General features: G+C 50.7%; 1 protein-coding gene across 2 annotated transcripts in view; it reads left to right on the top strand.

Moving 5' to 3' along the window:
* NECTIN1 (nectin cell adhesion molecule 1) overlaps window positions 1-19,785 on the top strand; it is a 100,922-nt gene extending 81,137 nt beyond the window's left edge. Inside the window, exons 6-10 of one of the 2 annotated variants that reach the window (XM_054291387.1) lie at window positions 1,798-1,945; window positions 4,386-4,473; window positions 4,926-5,036; window positions 9,874-10,058; window positions 15,950-16,030. In XM_054291387.1, coding sequence (XP_054147362.1) covers window positions 1,798-1,945; window positions 4,386-4,473; window positions 4,926-5,036; window positions 9,874-10,014 — 488 coding nt within the window. In that variant the 3' untranslated portion in view covers window positions 10,015-10,058; window positions 15,950-16,030. Of the gene's footprint in view, window positions 1-1,797; window positions 1,946-4,385; window positions 4,474-4,925; window positions 5,037-9,873; window positions 10,059-15,949 lie in introns of both variants that reach the window. The other variant, XM_054291385.1, reaches the window with a different exon arrangement.
* Window positions 19,786-20,082: the final 297 nt, after the last annotated feature.

Below are 20,082 nucleotides of genomic sequence, written 5' to 3'. Positions count from 1 at the left end.
CTCTAGAAATATAATAACAACAGAGAAGAGGCTGCCAGCCGTGGGGTCTGATGGCTCCAGCATCCTGCCACCAAAGAAACACAGCTTGGAGCTCACATTAAGGAGGAGGAGAAGGCAGGGGCAGGGTGGGATGATGTCCCATGGAGTGTCTAAGTGTAGCAGGATAAAAACAGGATTTTGTGGGAATAGGAATGGAGCATTGGCGTCAGAGCAATTCCCAGGGTGAATTCCTCAGCGTGGGGCTGGGAGTGCTTTGTGCATTTTGGGATGGAGCAGGGCAGGGGGGCTCCCAGGGAGATGTTTGCACACCTCAGTTCACTCCTGGATGACAGCAGCAAATCTGAGAGCTGGAGAAGGGAGGGGACATCTGGGAATGCGCTCTTGGAAATGATCCAGCACAGCCCTTTTGAGGCTGCACCTGGCACGGGGGGCTCAGGATGAGCAAGTGCTGCATCCATGGAGGTGGGAGTAAAAAGCAGGATTTTCACCCTGAAAAGTCCTGGATTCGTCATCCTGTGTGGTTTGGGGATGTGTGCAGATGTTTTATAGCCACATACATTTTGTTTTACTGCTTTGCACATGGAAAGTGGGCCTAATTCCAAGGCCTTGGGGATGGGTAGTTTAGGGGAGATTCTGGTCCAAATTGTTGCAGAATAAGATCCATTAGCCCAATGTGGTCTCTCAGAGCAGCCAGTAGCCAGAGCATTAAGAGAAGTACAAAAATTAGATGTGACAGACAAGTCCTACAAAGCCCCTTGTTCCCTCATCCCTGTCTTGCTACCCTCCCCTGAATATCTTTTCCTCCTCCTCCTCCTTCTTCCTCCATCCCAATTATCTCCTCCTTTCATCACTGCCTGAGTTGTAAGTACAAAGTACCAATTAGCTAGTTTTCAAGTTTAATTAGGTTGGAAGGTAGAGCAAATTAAATCCTTTTATCGCAGGTTTCAAAGCGCTTTCCCATCGGGATGGGTTTCCTTTGGATGAGGCCCATGTTTGTCACCAAGGAGCTGGCCCTGGTCACCAAGCAGGGGATGAAACACAAGACTGGGTCTATCTCCCTCCTTCTCCTAAATCCTGCACTCAGGGCATCTTTTTCAGGAATGATTTGGGGTGCACAAACCTCTGCTCCACCTCAATCTATTGAGCATTGCTCCTTAGCTCATTTTAAGAACATTCCAGCAGCACCAGGAATTCAATGAGGGAGCTGGGACAAAGCCCAGCAGAAGGCTTTCAGAATACTTCAACAGTATCAAGCAGCAGGTCCACATGAATGCTTGGAAGCACCTTTATTCCCTAAACCCTTCTTCCTTTGAGCCCTGAACAAAGGCAGGGAAGCGGATCCAGGAATAAACACCTGAAGATGAAACCGCAGACTGAAGTGAAGAAGTGTTTAACTCTTGGAGACACAATTGTAGCCACAATTTCTGCTCCTCTTGAGCTCTGACCAGTGCATTTCAATAGGATCTGGCTCCCTCCATGGACCTGCTGGACGGGGAGGTTCAGGAAAACTTTGGGATTCATCCTCACCTTTGCTCCCTGGTGGTGCCAGCGCCACCCCAACTGCATTTCTGCTGTTCTAACTTTTTCCCCTGCCACATTTTCTCTTCTTCTTGAGCTCTGAATAGTGCATTTCAATAGGATTTGGCTCTTTCCATGGAGCTGCTGGACAGGGACACTCAGGGAAGCTTTGGGATTCATCCTCACCTTTGCTTACAGAATCCCTGGTGGTGCCAGCGCCACCCCAGCTGCATTTCTGCCATTCTAACCCTGTCCCCTGTGCTTTCCTGTGTGTTGCAGACAAGCCACTACCTCAGAGTGCCCCGGGAGGCATCATTGGGATCGTGGGAGGTGTCATCGCTGCCGTTTTAATCATCGGCGTGGCCGTCACCGTCATCATCGTCTACAGGCGGCAGCAGAAAAGCCGCTCCGACACTGACAATGACCTGTGAGTAGCACCAGCAGTGCCCAGCCAGGCTGCAGCTGCCCTGGGCACGGGGAACAGCTCCTCCTGCCCTTCCTCTACCTCCACAAGGGGGAAATTTGGTGGGAAAATGTTTTCCTGCTGGTTCTGTCTTGCTCCTCTGTGGTGCTGTTCACAGGGGTTCAAGGATGAGGGATGAGATGAGGATCTGACTCCATGTTTCAGAAGGCTGATTCTTTATTTTATGATATATATTACATTAAAACAATATTAAAAGAATAGAAGAAATTATTTCATCAGAAGGCTGGCTAAGAATAGAATAGCAAAGAATGATAACAAAAGCTTGTGTCTTGGACAGAGAGTCTGAGCCAGCTGACTGTGATTGGCCATTAATTAGAAACAACCACATGAGACCAATCACAGATGCACTTGTTGCATTCCACAGCAGCAGATAACCATTGTTTACATTTTGTTCCTGAGGCCTCCCGGCTTCTCAGGAGAAAAAATCCTAAGGAAAGGATTTTCATAAAAAGATGTCTGCGACACCTAAGCATCTCTGGATGCATCCCAAAGAGTCTGGGAAAGGTTCACATCCCCCAGCAATGCAGTTTGGGACCTATGGGTGACATAAACTCTGCCAAGAGCAGGGACAGAGGCCACCACAGGGGCTCCTCTTTGGAGCTGGGTTTTGCTCTGCCCACACAGGGCAGCAGAGATCCCAGGCAGGGAATGGAGTGGTGTGGAGGTCACTTTGTGCAGCAGGAACCTCTCCAGCAGCTTTCAGCCTGGGCTCTACTGAACAGCCCTATCCTGCACCAGCTCTTCATCCCCTCCTTCCCTCCCTCCCTTCCCAGGGAGAGCAAGGGAAGCACGCAAAGCCCAGCACCCAGAGGTTGCTTTTATGCTCCCCCAGCCCCCACCTCACTGTTGTTCCACCTTGGGCACATTTTGTGCTCCATTTAATCCCATTTGAGAAAGGGCACTGGAGGATAGCAGGAGAGGCAGGGGAGAGGAGCGGGGGAAGTGGCAGGAGAGGCAGAGAGGCACACAAACAACAAAAACCAGCACCACAAGGTGAAATTGCATCAACAGCAGCGGGCCTGTGATCGAGATGCATTCTGACAATCCACTTCCCACAATGGCCCTCCACCAGGCTCAGGGAAGAGCCACTTTAGCTGAGAATAGAAACACAACCGTGCCTGGCTCTGCCGAGGTGCTGCCTCTATTGTGAAGGCTGATCCTGAAGGTAATGGCGTTTCTTTTGTGCAGAGCCACGAAGTCAATGTTTTACAGAGCCCCGGGGACCTGCTCTGCCCTCCCTGCCACCAGCACATTCCAGTCCCACGCTGGCATCCAAGGGAAGGCGCCCATCTCCATCGGATCTGGTGGAGTCTGCACGGAGAGGAGCGAGGGGGGCAGCCAGCTAATTAGTGGATCAGAGTTTTAATAAGTTTTGTAAAAGGATTAGACACATCTGTGCATGTGAACGGAATGTGCAGAGACAGTCTCCAGGCTGGGATTATCGTGGCTGCCAATCCCTGTGCTCTGGGGTAGGAGCTGATCCTTGGTGAGGATCGGGGATAAATGTCCCTGCCTGGCAGGGCAGGCCCATGAGGAGGCTTCAAACTCCTCCTGGGGAGCTGTGGCTGCAAACAGGGCTGTTTATTGCAGACAGAAACCATTCCCAGAGAGATGCCAGGCTGGGGTTGGTATTACCTTGTTGGTTATCACTTTCTGGTACCTCACAGCCATGACACAAACACCTCCCAGGGGTGGAGAGATGAGGATCTGGCTCCATGTTTCAGAAGGTTTGATTTATTATTTTATGATATATATTACATTAAAACTAAACTAAAAGAATAGAAGAAAGGACTTCATCAGAAGGCTGGCTAAGAATAGAATAGCAAAGAATGATAACAAAGGTTTGTGGCTGGGACAGAGAGTCTGAGCCAGCTGACTGTGATTGGCCATTAATTACAAACAACCACATGAGACCAATCACAGATGCACTTGTTGCATTCCCCAGCAGCAGATAATCAATGTTTCCATTTTGTTCCTGAGGCCTTTCAGCTTCCCAGGAGGAAAAAATCCTAAGGAAAGGATTTTCCATAAAAGATGTCTGTGACAATTACCTTGTTATCACTTTCTGGTACCTCACAGCTGTGACACAAACACCTCCCAAGGGATTTGCAGTCACTCCTGAGCAGGTATCCCAGCTGCAACCTCAGGATCTGCACTCTGACACTGGGATTTGCCTGGAATAAGGATGCAATGCTAGGAGGGAGTTTATTTTCCATTAACAATTCTAATTGGGGTGAGGCAAAGGGCACGGGGGAGTTCCAGAGGATAATCTGTGTGATTGTATTGGCAGTTTGGTGACAAACACAATCAAACCCTTGGGTACATCAAAGCAGCAGAACCTTTTCTCCTGCTTTCTGCTCAGCAGCCTCCTCTTTCCCTGCAGGATTGACCTCCCTCCATCCCACAAACCTGCCCCTCCACCAAAGAGGAAACAGGACATGAAAAGCCACCTGACTCCAGAAGACATCCAGGTAAAAACCTGCAAATTCCTGCCTCTGGCACGGAAAACTGATCCCAAGCAGGGTCCACAGGGCCTGGATTTGGGGAAATGGGGATTGCAAGAGCAAAGATGTTCCTGGATTGAGTTTGAGGGGCAGAAAGTGAGGATTTTTCAAGGCCGGGTTGGTTGGGGCTCTGAGAAACTTAGTCTAGTGGGAGGTTTGAACTAAATTATCTTTAAGGTCCCTTCCAACCCAAACTGTTCTATGATCTATGATTCTGTGACTTGTCCCCCAGAATTCCCAGAGTCTAGCTTTAATTAAAAGATATAATTTGGGTTCTGCTCTGCCCCTTTGATGGATATTGAAGTCTGAAGGAGTTGGTGTTTGGTTGTGGTGCCACCTGAAGCAGAGTTTGCCCCAAGCTGTGCCACAGGATAATTATCCCTTCTCTTCTCATCCCTCTCCTGTCCCTTTTACTTCAGGTTGTTCACTTGGACAACATGAAACACGAGGAGGAGATCCAGAAGTTCCCTCTGCAGACTCCCTACTACGACATGGCAGCCCCCGAGCCCTCTCCCTACAGTGACAAGCTGGTAAGGAGCACAGGGTGACAGTGGCACTGCCTGGCACCTAGGCCCCTGAAACAGCAAAATCCACAGCCTGGGATTATCCCATCCTGGAGGAAAGCAGCCTCCACACTGATCTCAGCTCTAACTCAGCTGCCCGTAGGTCCCACAAATGTGCTTTTATGGGTAAAATGCCCTGCCCACCCCAAATTCTGTACCTGCCACCCCTGGGCACTGCTCAGCTCCTGCAGGGAGCCCCTGTTGGGGTTTGCAGCTGAGGCAAGCAGCAGTGAGAGCTTCACAAAGCAATTATCTGCAGGGCAGAGCGTGCCAGCGTTTGACTCTCACTTGACAACAACAAGTTATTTAAACCTTTTTTTCTTTTTTTTTTTTTTTTTTTTCCTCTGGAGTGTGGATTTGTTCAGCCTCAAATGGAGAGATGTTAATGTGAGGCAGCAGCAGCAGGGAGAGATTAAGGGTCAGGAGGAGATGCTGGCAGTCACATGGGAAAGGCTGGTTTGCAAGGAGTGAGGAAATGTTAGATGTGAGGGTGTAGGGAACAGGAAACAGGTAAGGTTAGAGTGAGTTTTTGATGAGAAAACACAAAGCTATCCCACTCCGAGGCCCTGAACAGCATCCTTTCCCTCCCTCACCCCATGGCATGGGGATGTTTTGCTTTTTTATCCATAGCAGACAAATTATCCCAACGTAAATCCTTCAGGTCTGTCCCAAACTCCTCCCCACAAGGAATTCAGAGCACTGCACACCCAGCCTGGTGCTTCAGCAGAGTGAAATCCTGCCTGGAGAAAGGGGTAGAAATATCAGTAATTTTTTATGAACACCACTAATTACAGCCCAGTTCATCCTGGTGTGGCCCTGCCATGTGCAGACAATACAAGGACAGGGCTCGGTGACCTTTAGCTGGCACAAGTCTGAAGCCAGGCAGATGCCAAGGGCGCTGGAAATCAAAAGCCACAGTTCTGTGCTGATCCTGTTTACTTCATCCCTAAAGGAAAACTTCCCCTTGGAGCCCTCCCTCAGCCCTGGGGCTGCTCCCCAGCTCTTTCTGCTCCTTGCTGAGTTTTAAATGAAACACAGGACACTGGAGCGAGACCGCGGCTCGGAAAGCGTCTGAAAGCTGAATTTCAGGCAAGCAGGAGGATGGAGGAGCTCATTTCGGGAAATAACGAGCAGTCAGTTAATTAAGTGGCAGAGTTAGTGATGTGAGATGGGGCCTGATGGGTTGCTGCTCTGTAACCATGGCAACAGAGTTTGCTGCTCTCAGTGCTGGCCGGAGAAGATGCATTTCCATGTCCCACACCTGGCACCGGCTTCTCCTCGCCCGTGGAGCTCTCCCTTCCCTTGGCCCACCAAGAACTGGCTCTGCAGCAAGCACGGGGCGTCTGGGGGGCTCCAGCTCTTGGCAGGGGGCTGGCACAGCTGTGGCAGCCCCTGGCAGTGCCACCAGGCTCGCCCAGCACGTACCTGCGCCGTGCTCTGGCTCCCTGCCCCAGCAGCAGGATGCAGCCTGCTCCCACCCCTTGCTCAATAATGGCTGCATCCTCTGGGCAGGCAGCTGGCTGATGGAGGTTGGGGCTGGCAAGGGACGCCTGGGTGTCCTTGGCTGCCAAGGAGTGCTGATTTTGCTGGATTCTGCCCAGATCTCACAGGCAGGACGTGCTGCCTCAGCCAGGCCAGGGCTGGGTTGTGCTGTCCGGCCACGCTTTGCGAAGGAACAAGCTTTGCCTTCCTCCCTGTGGGGGAAAAAAGGGACTTGCATCACTTTTTTCACCCTTAAAGCACTGCAGAAGGCTCCTTTTCATGTCTCAGTGGGATTCTGAGGAGTGGGAAGCCCCAGGGAACAGCAGTGGTGTCCAAAACCACCATGGGATGGAGCAATTCCTGCCCAATCCTTCACCTGAGGGCTGGCTCAGCTGGAGGATGAGGAGGGAAGCACATCCCTGGTCCCTGCCAGGCTCACTTTGGCACAGCCCTGCTCCCACCTGCTCCAAATGCAGATGCAGTGGTTGCTCTGTGGTTCTGGGATCCCTGAGAGCGAGAGGCACTGCAGAAAGGCAGGATATTCTTGTTCTGCCTGTACCTCATCTGCAGATTTGGCTTGGGAGGGGAGTGAAGGAGATGAGAGTGGAAGGGAGCAGATCCTGCAGGAAAATGGGGCGGGTGCATTCAGCTTTGAATGAATTGTGCAAAACCTCGTAATTTGGGATAAACCAGATTTATCATGAAAGGCACCGCCTGGGGTTGACGATTTCACAGCGCTAGAATGGGAGTCAGGGAGTGATTAGAGATGGCAAAGAGTGAGGGAGGGGAGAATGGGAGAAGTGCCAGGAGAGAATAAAAGAGGCAGGTGGAGGAGGAAGCTCCAAGAGGGTGTGCAGGGCCGAGCGTGTGGACGTGTGCTGGCAGGGGACCAGGACACAGGGAGAGGCTGGGGCACGTCTGCAGGCTCAGGATACCTGCAGGAGGGAGCAGAGCTATGGCTGAACCTCTGTTTTTAGGGTTCCAGGCTGTGGGGAAGCCAACAGAGAGCTGACAGCCCCAAAATGCCCAAGGAGAGCGGTGTGGGTGCTTGAGGCTGCAGGGGTGGGTGTGGGGGCTGCCTGCAGTGCTTTTCTCTGAGCACTTTTGGGGTGACAGTGAGGATATCACCCCAAATCACAGTGAGGAGTGTGATTCAGGTGTTCCAGGTGTGTGGGTGAAGGCAGGTGAGCTCTGCCAGTGCTTTTGTGCCAGGTGGATGCTCCGTGTGCGTGTGAGAGGCAGCAGGAGCCTGAGAGGGGTAGAGGCAGTGCAGGAGCAGAGCTGTGATTAGTGTCCGTGTCAGCAGGGCCCATTTGCACGGGTAGAAGGGGAAGTTTCATTGCTGCAGACAGCCAAATAATTTCTCAGGGTTTGCAGGGCAATTACCGGGGTGCCGATGGTGATGATTTACACCCAGCGCTTGCGTGAGGCACTGCTGGGCCTTGTATACAAGGTGCATTATTGATATTGTAATAAATTCTGCTCCAAACAGGCAGAAAAGTGCAGGAGCGAGCCCAGGAGTGGGAGAAAGGAAGGGAGATCCATGGAGAAAACACCTCCTAGGAGAAGGAAGCAGAGAGGAGTGAGGCAAAGTAGGCAGGATAGGAATGAGGAGGTAAAATTTAGTCTGGCTTCCTCCAGGAGTAAGGGAGGTGCTGAGACACAAAATTCAGAGGGAAAGAGCTCTGCAAGGCCTACATTTAGGTCTGAGACTGGAGTTGGCATTGCTAATTTTCCTAAATGTCCAAACTCCGGGTCCAGACACGAAGCAGAGGCTCCACAGGATGTGCAGCTTTGATGCCAACAACTCGCCACTGCCATCTGGCCACCAAGGGCAGGACAGAGGTGACCTCCAGCCCTCTGCTCCTGCAGCCCCAGCTTTGCTGAGCGCTGGAAATGCTGCTGCAGCCCCGTTCCCCTCCATTCTTCTCATCCCCATGGCTGAGGGGCAGAGCAGGGAGCCAGGCCCTGGCACAGGCCGAGATAATCACAGAGTGAACAGCCCCTTCCAGCAACAGGCACTCAACCAGCTCATTACAGGGCTATAAACTCCTAAAAATGGCTCAGCCACAGCTGCTCAGTGGCTGAGGACACTTCCAAACGGAGAGGAGAGGAACACTTTCAAATTAAACACCTTTTGCGCCACTGCCATGCGGTGCAGCCATTTTGGAAAGGGGAGAGAGAGACTGGGAAGCTGTTTTGTTTGGAAGAGACACCTGTCTCCTCTCAGAGAGGCTCAGCAGATGCCTGGCTAATGCTGGCACTGAAACCAGCCCCAAAAGGGAGGATTAAAGAAACTCCATGGGGCAAGAAGCCAGGATCCCCCCTCACACCATGGCTGCTGGCACCAAGGCTGCTCCTGGTGATCCTTTTTCCCCCCTGAGCCACAAGCTCTGGGCTATCCTGCCTCCCAGCCTTCTCCTGTTATTATTATCTGCAGGAAAGATGCCTGGCTAGGAATGATCAGACAAATTGGATAATATTCCATTCATGCAGTCCTTGCTGATAAGCCTGCTTAGTGAAGGAATACCCATAAATATTTCCATGCCAAAGGAGGATGCTTTGAGCATCTCTTAGACCATGTTAGGATGACAAACTCGTGCTGCAGAGGTGATCTGCAGTGCCAAGCTGTGCAGCCAAGCCTTGTGTTAAGCAAGGCTCCTCAGCACTCCACGTTTTCCACACTGGGGCAGAACAACACTGATATTCCCCTGTGGCCATGCCTTTGGAGTTTGGGCTTTAAAGCCATTCCCTCTGGGTAGCTCCTTCCCAAAACCCCAAATTTCAAACCAAGGAATTTCAGTCATGTTCCTTAAACCTGAGTTTGCAGTAAATCCCAAACTCTGGGGTTAAAACAGCTCAGGTGCATTGTAAGGTTTGGACTCACTGACCCAGCCCCAGCTAAGGACAATGCTGGTGCCAGGGGCGTTCAGTGGAAGATCAGAGCAGTGAGAAGGTGCTGGGAGCAGCCCCAGGGAAAGGGGCAGTGGCTGGGAGTGCTGCCAGCCAGGGCTGGGTCACTCAGCTCTGCTTTTGGGGGAGCAGCACCTTGGTGACTTTTGCTTTGATTTGGGATTTTACCTGACTGATTATTCATTACCTCCCTACCTCCTTCTTTTTAACTGTTTTTTCTTACTCCCCCCCTGTTTTCTTACTCCTCCCCTCCCTCCTCACCCTTTTTCTTCTTTCTTCCCCCTTCACCCCTCTCCGTGTCCTGTCTCACCCCTCACCATCTGCACGGCCCCTCTGCCCTCACTCCCCTCCTGCCCCCCACTCCTCCCTCGTGTCCCCCCCCACTGCCTTGCTGCTCTCTTCTCTCCAGAACCCTGGCAACAAGGACTGTGATGTCCAGTATGCAGAGCTGGACACGTCGGCTCTGGCTGTGTCACCCAGCCCTCGGAGCTCCATCCATGCAGGAGGAGACCTAGTCGAGTATGCAACCATCCAGCCCAACCTTCGCTAGCGCATGTCACTCTAGGCCCTTTCCCCTCAGATTCTGGCCTCAAGGTACTCGCCACAACACTCTGCCTCCCTCACTGCACCCCTCAAAGTCCCCCCATCCCTGCATTCCTCCCTCCCTCTGGAGCGCTCTGTCTGTCCCTCTCTGCCTGCTCTCCTGCTCTTTCTGTCTCTCTTTTTTTATTTTTTGGGGGTGCCTTTGCCTTGCCTTGCCCCTCTGCATGCTCTTTTTGCTGTGTTTCCCTTTGCTTCCTGCAGCCAGGCATGTGGGACAGGGGGAGAGGGGTCATGGCTTGGTTTGGCCCCCCTGCTCCAGGTGGGTTTGAAGTTCCTGCTCTGATTGAGGGAATTTCTGAGGAATCAGAAAGCCAGAGATGCTCAGAGGGCTTTTCCCTCCTTGCTCCCAGGACAAGGGAATGATGGAAAGGAAAATTTTAAAAAAGAAAGGCTTGTGTGCATGTGGCAGTAACTCCAGAGAAGGTGGAGCATATGTGAAAGAACAAGGTGAGAGAGGATGTGACAGAATTTGGGAGCACCTAAAAGTTCCCCCAAGCTGAAAGACTCCATGGATAAGAGACAGGCAGAGGGGGACAGTGCATGTGACAGTGACAGGGCTGGCGTGGTGTGGCTGGTGCAGGTGGCAAGTCTGGATGCCTGGGAGAGAGGGAGAGATGATTTTACTTGGTGTTCTCCTTCTCAGAACTAGGTTACTGACTGAGCCCTGTTCTCTGGACTTTTTCAAGTGTCACCAAACTCTTTCAAGCTCAGGTCCTGCGGCAGGGAGTGATTTGGACTCAGTTGCTTTTTCTGGACCATCTCCAGTAACTGCCTGAATGATGATTTTTTTAGTGGAAGAAACACTAAAACTGGGGTGGCTTCAGCTCTTCCCATGTTCCTCTGCCCCATAATCACAGCTTTTTCTCAGTCATTAAAGCCACCAGGTCCCTGAAAGGGAGAGATCTCTCGTTTCCCAACTTTTCTGGATGATTCCAAGAGTTTTTGGCCAAGGAAATGCCACTGGTGCCCCTCTCCTTGGCTCCAGCTGTCCCTCACTCCTGAGGTTGTGGTCACTCCAGGCTTTGCCTTGCTCCTTCCCCTTTGTTCTGCTGCCTTTCCAGCAGCAGGAAGGATCCATGGGTTTGAAGGAAGGGAAAGGAAAGGAGAAAAGGCAGCCAGCAAATGCAGAGGTCCTTTGGAGATCCTTCAATCCCTCCTGGTCAGCCCAGGTAGATCAGAGGGGGCTCAAGAGAAGCAGGAGCTTGGGGCCAGAAAGGGATGGCTTGGAGAACATAAAGGCCATTGGATCGAAAGGAAAGGAAAGGAAAGGATGGCATTTTTATAAAGCCCTGGACAATCCAGTTCAGGTCCCCCTGAGCTGAGGAGCTCCACGGTGAGGGTGCAGCACCCAGTCCTGGGTGCGGGCTGTGCAGGGGCTGCTCCAGTTTGCTCTGTCCCTGTTCTCCCTGGTGTTCCCGTGCTGGAAGCAGCCCTGTAGCTCCCCTGGCATAGCAAAAGCCCTCCTAGGTGAGTGTCTGCAGCAGCTGGGCCGGAGCAGATCCATAACCTGTCTCTCTTGTGGTGTCTCACCCACTCCTGCTCCCAGAATGAGGATCAAGGTCTTCGTAGACGTAACGAGCGAGAGTGGACAGTAAGTTCTGGATGGGTTTGGTTCTCCCCTTCCCTCTGTCTCCTTGTGGGGATCTGTTTGGCACCTCCAGCCTCTCTGGGATGGGAATTCCAGCCCTGAGCAAGGGCTGGTGGAAACCAGCCCCTCTCCCTCATGTCTTCACCTCCCGTTCCCAACAGATTCTTGGGCTGCTCCTGCTGCTCCAAACAAGGCAAGAGCTCCCTAATCCATCTTGGGAGGTCTCGCCTCGTCCTCCCAGGGTGGGGAATTTTATTGTCAGCTAAAGGACAGTAATCCTCCAAATCCAAATTTGGAAATCCTCCCAGTCTCTCTGAAGTAAAAATAAAGCCAGTCATATGGTGCTTTGAAGGTGTAATCTCCCTGCTAAGACACACCACAGATCAGGGCAATTTAATTTTTTTTGATGCTTTTTTAATTATTTCCTCCCCCCTTCACCTCCCCACACTCCAGCTCTCCATTTTGCTTGGGAATTTCTTGTCCCTGTTGCAGCAGGAATTGCTGGAAACCATCAGACTTGGAATCAAGAACACAACAAATCAGTGATCAGGGTTCAGATTCCCATTTCCAAATTGCAGGAGAAATTGCAAAATTGCAAAATTTTCAAATTGCAGCAGAAATTGCAAAGAGGTGGCTCCTTATTAGTTTCCCATTTTTAAATGAGGAGATCAGCCCTGCCTTGACTGCAGAAGGGTGGAGAGGAGGATTTGGGAGAGAAACAGCCAGGAGGGAAATGTTTGGGATGATTGATGGTGTGAGGTGCTGTAGGAACACGGACCAGGTAGGTACCAGAGGCAGCAGGGGAAGAGAAAAAGCATGCTGTGAGAAGGAATGCAACGTTCTGAGCAAGTTTTCTGCATAATTAATACTTGCATGTGTCTGAATGCATCCCTCACCACAGGTCCTTGCTCTGCATTTTGGGAATTTCAGTTCAATAATTTTATTTACTGAACCCATGGGCGAGTCCCTCTGTCCCACTTGTCCTCAGTTCTGTCCTCTCAGGAGCCCAAGCTCAGGTTCCTGACACATCAATGCTCATTCTTTAATCAGAACAGGGATTATCCAAGAACTCCCTCACAGATAAAGCACCAAACAGAGCAGGAACCTGCCTAGATATCCCTAAAATCATGGCCATACTTGGAAGTGGAAAAAAATCACCAAATACCCCAAGCAGGGAGTTCAGATCCAGGAGAGGAGAGAATGTGAGGCTCCCAACACCAGGAGGAAATAATTATTTTTTTGTTTCCCAGTGTATTTTCTGCCCTGGCTGGTCCACAGTGTGACAGCAGTTTTGTGATGCTGTCACTCAACAGCGCTGCTCCTTCCTGGCCATCGGTCTGTGCTGCAGCCCAAAATTCCAAATCCACAGATGAGGGGGGTCAGGGTAGTGGCAGCCCAAAAATTTCAGGAGTTTTGAGCAACAGGGGCTCTTTTCCCAGCCAGGAAAACACAGGTGAACACATTCCATAAGTGCATGAGCTTGGCCAAGCAGAGAAAACCATTATCCATCCAACTCTCACCTGCAAAATCTTCAGATTTCCCAAAAACCGTAGCAGAGAAACCCTCAGGTCACTGAGAAGGAGTTTTTCACTTTCAGACCAGTAGGAACTCATTATTCCAAGATGATTAAAAGTACAGGACATGGTCAGCTGCCTCACACCTCCTGCCACCCAAAGAGATGTTCTGCAAATAGAAGGAAAGATGGAATTGGGTGTGGAGGATGGAGAAGGGTTGAGTTAAAGTCATGGCAGAAATGAAAGCTCCCTAATTCAATCAAATAAAGCCTGTTTGAAGGTAATCTGCCAGGCTGTCTGAAATGGATAGATTGCTGACATCCCCTTTAATCAAGCCCTTGGAAATAAAACTGAGGGGAGGATGTAACCCAGATAACGAAGAATTGCATGGAGTCATGCTGGAGACAAAGGCAAGTGGGAGAAGTCAGGTGGGGGAAGGTGGTAGAATCGTGTGCCAGTTCAATTTAATTAGTTCATTATCCCTAATTTGATTTCAGACTTCGTTAAAGATAAATTAGATTGGGGAAAAGTCACAGTGGGACTGGGGAAGGAAGTCAAAGGGTGCCGGCTGCGAGATGTGTTGGAAAACACCAGCCTGGTGTTGTTCTCCTCCCTTTTGCCACTCCACAAATGAGCTCAGGGAATGAAGCAACTCCCAGCTAGCTCAGGTGCTGAGGAAAGGCAAAAGGAGACAGGGAGTTCTCTCCCTCTGGCCCTGACATTCTCCAGCTGCCCTGCCCTGACCCCATGTGAGTGAGGAGCGAGCACAAAAGAGGGGCCAGCAAGGAAAGGAGGATTTGTTTGCACTCACCTGTGCAAACAGGAGTGCTGACAGAACTGCTCCGGGTGGCTTTGGCAGTGCCTCATGGGCCCTGTCTCACAGCCACATTAACTGGGAGATAAGCAGGAGGATAAATGCTTTGCTGACCCTGTGTATTGTCACAGCCAGCCTGTAAAATTGTCTCACAGCCCCTTTTGCTGCCACCTGATCACATCCAGCTCAGCTTCCACTTCTGTTAACCGAGGATCTCTCCTAGGAGACCTTTCTGTCCAGCAAATCCTCTGCTTTTCTCAGAAAGCACAGAAATTTCCCCTCCCACTTAATTGATAACAAATTAAAGAAACCCCCTTCCTTGCTTTGTCTTACTAAATTTCTGTAATTAAGACAACTTCCCTTTCAGGCTAGCTTAACCCAGAAGATTAAAGCAGGAGGAGAGCATGGCTAAATACAGATCTTTTTCCCCCTTCCATGTCTGGAAAAGGATTCTGTTGAGTGTGACAATTCTTAAGAGTAGGTTGTACAGAGAGAGGGATGTTCACATCCCATGTTCCCAATTTATGAGCCCCTTTTTGCCTCTTTTATCAGCTGGTCAAAAGAACAGCAAACATTTATTTAAGGTTGAGTTAGTGAAACTTTTTCATAGCTCCTGGCTAAGGCTCCACTGGTTAAAGAGCTCTAATGCTTCACTTATCCACATTTTCTCTTGGCAATTAAAAGGCTAAAATGGACAAAAATTGTGGGAAAGGCATGCCCAAATGTAGGATCCCAGCACAGCAACTCCACTACTGACTTTTAAAAGCTCAATCTGTAGGATAAACAGTTTTGCCAGTGGAAGGGAGGTGAAAATGAGGTTGACTTCATCACTGCTGCTGTTTTCCTGGAGCCCAGACAAACTTTCCCTCACTGGACTCAGCCAGACTATTCCCAGAATTGCCTTTGTGCCTCTCCCAGCAGTCTGAGCCATCAATAAATTATTGCCAACACCTTGTTTTCTATAGGATTTTAGATTTTTAAAGCATCCTGGTGAAATATTTATCCAGGAGCTGGAGTGGATTGTTCTGTTCCTTCAGGCGATTTCTCCTGAGGGCCAAACCCTTGTCCTTTCCACTAAATGGGTTGTTCCTGGGATTTTGAAAGGGAACAAGGAAGGAGACTCAAGGGCAAGCTGCTTGTTGCAAGCATCAAAACATTTTCCAGCGCTGTTTGCTCCCTCTTGGAGAAGAAATTTTCTCCTGGTGAGCGCCCCTGAGAGCAGGTCGGTTTTAAAAACAAATGTCCATCCTGCTTGGGTCATCCTGCAGGGTTTCCAAAGATCTGGGAGCAGGGAGGAATCCTTCCCATCTGCTGCCACCCTCTGGGGAGCCGCAGCCCTGGGATGTGGGAGGGATGCTCCCTTAACCCCAGCAGGGCAAAGCATGCAGAGAAGGTAAAGCCGACAGAGCACCCTCGGGTTTGGAAGAGGTTTTGTGTTCTCTGCGGTTGGTTTGAGTCACAGAACTCACCGCGAGGGGAGATATTCACACAGGTAAAGCCCAGCACTCCTGTCTCCCACAACAACAGGCACAGTGAGCTTGTCCTGCATCCCCTGGCAGGACAGATGTGCCCTTTAAATGGAAGAGCCCAGGCCTGGCTCGGATTAATGATGCCTTCAAGCACTGCTTTTCAAAAACTCAGGTTAGAAATTGTAGGCATAAACTGCCCTTACTTTGGCTGGCTGCTTGTTTAGTGCAGAGTATTTACAGACAAGGGACAAGCCATGCCCAGCCCATACATATTCATCAGCGATCTGGGTGTTTCAGGCAGCGAGACAGAAACTTTGCAGCGTGAGGATTTATCACCTGGGTTTCCATTTTCCTCGAGCAGCGAGCTCTGCAAACTGGTTAATATTCCATCCTGCTTGCTCTCTGTGTGTCTCAGCAAGGAGCTAAAGGGCTGTGTGTGTGTTCTCTGGCCGTGGATCCCGGAGTTTTCACCCGCTGACTTTTGTCTCTACTTGCAGAACTTTGGAAAGTGTCACTCAGAGATATCGAATGCGAGTGATTACCTGACCCGCTGTTACTCACATGAAGATCGATATCTGGAGAAGATCCCTCATGTCTATGCCCCCTTGTCAGACCTCCCACAAGATCTTTATCCTCACCATTCCGACATCTCCTTCTGCTGCCCACCTCCCGGCTCCCGGGCTCCTTACATCTGTCCTAAGGAACAGTATGTTTAAAGTGTCAACACTGCAAAAACAAAAAAATAATAATGAAGAAACTCATGGTTTTCACCTCTCCTGTCGCTCAACAACCAAGGCCTTCCAGCCCTCCCCTCCCTTTGCCATCGCTCATGTTATTGATTGGGTTTTAAATCCGGGTGCAATTGCCATGATTAGTTCCAAGTGTCTGCCTGGCTTGCTAACGCTCAAGGGAACACTCTGCCTTCTCCCATATCCTCTCCAGCACCTGCATCTTTCTGTTCTCCTCCTGGCTCTGTGTGTGCATGTGTCTGTGGGTGACAGCTGCCCTGTGGTGGATGGGATGTGCCCAGCCCAGTGTCCGTAGGTTTTTCCCCTGTGTTGATTCCTGCACCCCTCACACCAGAATAGCCGGGTGTGCATCATCCCCAGCCCTCGCTGCAGCTTCTCTGAGGTTTTACAGCACAGCCAGTGCTCAAAGCTGAGCCTGTGGCTTTTTATTTCTTTTTTTTTTTTAATTTTTTTTTTCCCTGCTCCTTTTCCCCCTTGGAAGTGGGGATAGCAAATCCCCGTTTGTGAAGAGCTGAAGAGCCAAGATTGCTGAACCAAATCATAAGATGCTTATAATGAAAGATGCTCAAAACCAACCCAAAAATAGAGATCAGGACACGGTTTAGGCGGTTTGTTTCTGTCCTTTTCCCTTCCTGCTCCCACTCCCAATCTCCTGGATTGACTCTTTTAAAGGAGACATATTTTGGAGTCAACACATTTGGAGAAAGCATCCTTTAAATAACAGGTCTGATAACCTGAAACCCAAAGGAGAAAATAATTATAAAGGAAAACATTCTCTCTAATTTTCCTTCCAAAGCCTAACGTGGCCCCCCACGAGCTTTTCCCCCTTCTCTTCCTCGCATCTGTTGATTGGAATTTTAAAATTAACTCAGGCAGAATATGAAGAACAAATCAGGATTTCAGGTAATCTCCTTGCTCTTAATGAAGGATAAAAGCCAATAGAGGAATTTGGCCTTTTAACTTTTATAAAAGCATCTTAGCTTTGGGACTACACCTCTTTTTGATATTGGAATGTGTGTGGGTGTGTAAATCCAAACGTGTACATTCCTGTGACCACAAAGTGTTTTAGAGAAGGGAATTTATCGCCACATCACATTTGTGTTCACTTGTATTAGAGGAAAAAAAATATATAAATATCGATACACACTTCAATGTACATAAAAGCAAAGAAGAGGAAGAGGAGGACAAGGAATGAACATCCTGCCTCAGAGCTTGGTTTCAGGGATAACTCCCATCTGTTTCACCCGTGGCATGGAAGAGGTGAGGCTGGGATGGTTCTGAACCAGGGGACAAAACTTTGTGGCCAGAGGGCATTTCCTTGGCTTTGGCTCGGGGAATTACCTTTGCTTTGCAAACCTGGCGTTCTGCAGGCACTAAAAACCCTCTGGAAAACGTGAGGATGATGGAGCTGAGTCCATGGGAAGGAGAGGTGGCACTACACCCTTGCCCTGCTGCCCAGGCACCCCAAACCTGTCAGTGCTGCTGGGACAGGTGAGCAATGGAACTCCCAGCAGGTGACAGCTCCTGCCAGGGGACCTGTGACCACACAGGTGTCCCTGCACTGATTCACCCGTTTGTCTTTGTCCAGCTCTGCCTGTTCCCTGCCCTTGCTGTGTCCCTGTCACCTCCAGCCTCGTCCTGCCTGTCCCTGCTGCACATCTGGCTCCCTCTGCCTCCCTGCAGGCTGACACACACATCTGGATGGGGGAGAGGGGGTTCACACCCCGGGCAGTCAGGCAGCACAGCCATGGGGGGGATCACACCACGGGCATGGATCCCCAGAATGGCAAAAATCACCCCCAGAATGGCAAAAATCACCCCCAGCCCTTCCCCAGTGCCCGAGCAGGACAAGGTGTGTGGGGGAATTGCTGCACCTGCAGAGGTGTTTCCTGCTGGGAGGTGGCCTCACACTCAGTGACAGGTGGGTGCATCAGCTGAGCCACCTGGGGGTGCCTGGCTGGCTCAGCAGTGGGGGAAGGGGAATTTTGGATGCGTTTTTTGGCCAAGCTGGGATGGGCAGCAGCAGCTCTGCCACGTGCTGGTGCTTGGAGCAGCCTCATTCCCAAAGGATCAGGGGAGGATCAGCAGGACACAGATTTAGAGGACTCCACACAACTCTTCAACCCCATCCTGCCAGTCCTGACTGATGCAAACCTTTCTGGGATCATTTGGGGTCACATTTCCTCCGCCAATCTCCAGAGGATCCAACCTGTTGTTCCCTCACACCAAAGGACTCCAGGTCTCTATCAGAAAAATGCGTTTTTCTCTCTGGTTTTCTCCCCAAAACACCTTGGGTTACCATGGAGCTGGAAACTGGGTGTGCTCTGAACTGAAGGCACAGCCACCACATTCACCCCACGCTGCATCTGCCAAACCTGCCTTTGCTCCCTCAATTTGGAAAAGTGAGGAGGTGCTGGAAACCCCACAGGTCTCCGATGTCCTGGAATCAACCCAGCACCACTGACCATGAGGAAGAAGCAAGCAAAAAACCCATTCCAAGCTTCCCTACCTGCATGCCTGGAACAGCAGAGCTCTGCCTGCACCATGGTTTGATTTGGAGCCTTCACCTGATGCGGTTTCAGACAGATCCAGGAATTTAAATGAGAAGTGGAATATGTTCAGGTCTTCAGATACAAGAGGAAAGAAGCCAGACAAAATGATTGCCTGCCAGAGGAGGCTGGGAACACGTTGCAGGTGGTTTTCTCTGCTGCCCATGTCTGGGACAAAGATGCTTTGATGAGCGAGGGGAAGGCAGGGGATACAAACCGCAGCATTACAGAAAAACTCTGCTTGCCTTGTGCGGCTTTGGATCTCAGCTGCCCACAGAAGTCTGCCACAAAGGGTTTTACTGGGCTTGCAGCAAAGCAAAAAGATTTCAATCCTCCCTGAAAAGGTAAAAGGCAGGAGAAGCCTCAGTTCAAAGCAGTGGTTTGAGTTGTGCCAGCACAGGTGTTTAGTCTAGGAATGTCTTGGTTCTCTCTGCCTCTCCTGAGGAGCTGCTTTGATCCCAAAACATGGCAAGAGGGGCTCGCCACACGCCACCAAATTCCTCTGTGCCCTGGGAAAAGGGGGGAAGCCCTGAAGGACAGCCCTGAAGTAAGAAATAGTGAGTCCACTGCTTTGGTTTTACAAATGTGTGCTTGGAAACGGTTCTGATTCAGGGCTCTTTCCCTATTGTCACCCAGTGTTTGCCCAATGGCTTTTCCCAAATTCCCCTGGGCTAAATCCTCACTTTGCTCCAGGATAAGGCTGCCCAAGCCTGGGGGGTGCTGGATCAGGGCCAGGGGAGGTGTTCTCCTGCAGACGCGGTGCCAACTGACTTTACACGATCCCTGCCCTGGGGACTGAGCCATCCAACGGCGCTGTTGGATCACTGAGCAAGTGCAGCTGGAAACTGGTGGAGTGGGATCCAGTGGGCTGGGAGGAGCTGGTGTTGTAGGATAGGGGATCATGTAGGTTGGAAAGACCCCTGAGGTGGAGCTGTTCCTCCTGTCACCAGGGTGAAATGTCACGGGTTCTGTTCCATGTGTTGGTGGCGCTGAGCTCTTGCAGATGGAAAAGACTGATCACAGAACTTCAATAAAAGTGAGCTGAAGAGTTACAGCAACTTCTGTCCTGCCCGTGGGGGCTGTGTGGGGTGTTTGGTGTCTGCCTTGCTCCCAGGGCTGCCTTCTTGCTGAGTTCTCCTCCACATCCCTCACCCCTTGCACTGCACCCCCCAAAATGCACCCACAGGCTCTCCTGGGAGTTCCTGTGCATTCCAGAGGCTCCTCAGGATGGAATAACCCACTTTTCCTGCTGCATCCCCCCCTGCCTGCAGCACAGGGCAGCCAGCACCCGAAGGTAAGCAGAGGAGCAGGGTTCAGTGGATGCTGCTCCTC

The sequence above is a fragment of the Melozone crissalis genome, unplaced genomic scaffold (genome assembly GCF_028551555.1).
Source record: "Melozone crissalis strain CALT ecotype California unplaced genomic scaffold, PUWL_Pcris_2 ptg000092l_1, whole genome shotgun sequence".
Lineage (NCBI taxonomy): Eukaryota > Metazoa > Chordata > Aves > Passeriformes > Passerellidae > Melozone > Melozone crissalis.
This window is presented reverse-complemented; position numbering and strand designations above follow the sequence as displayed.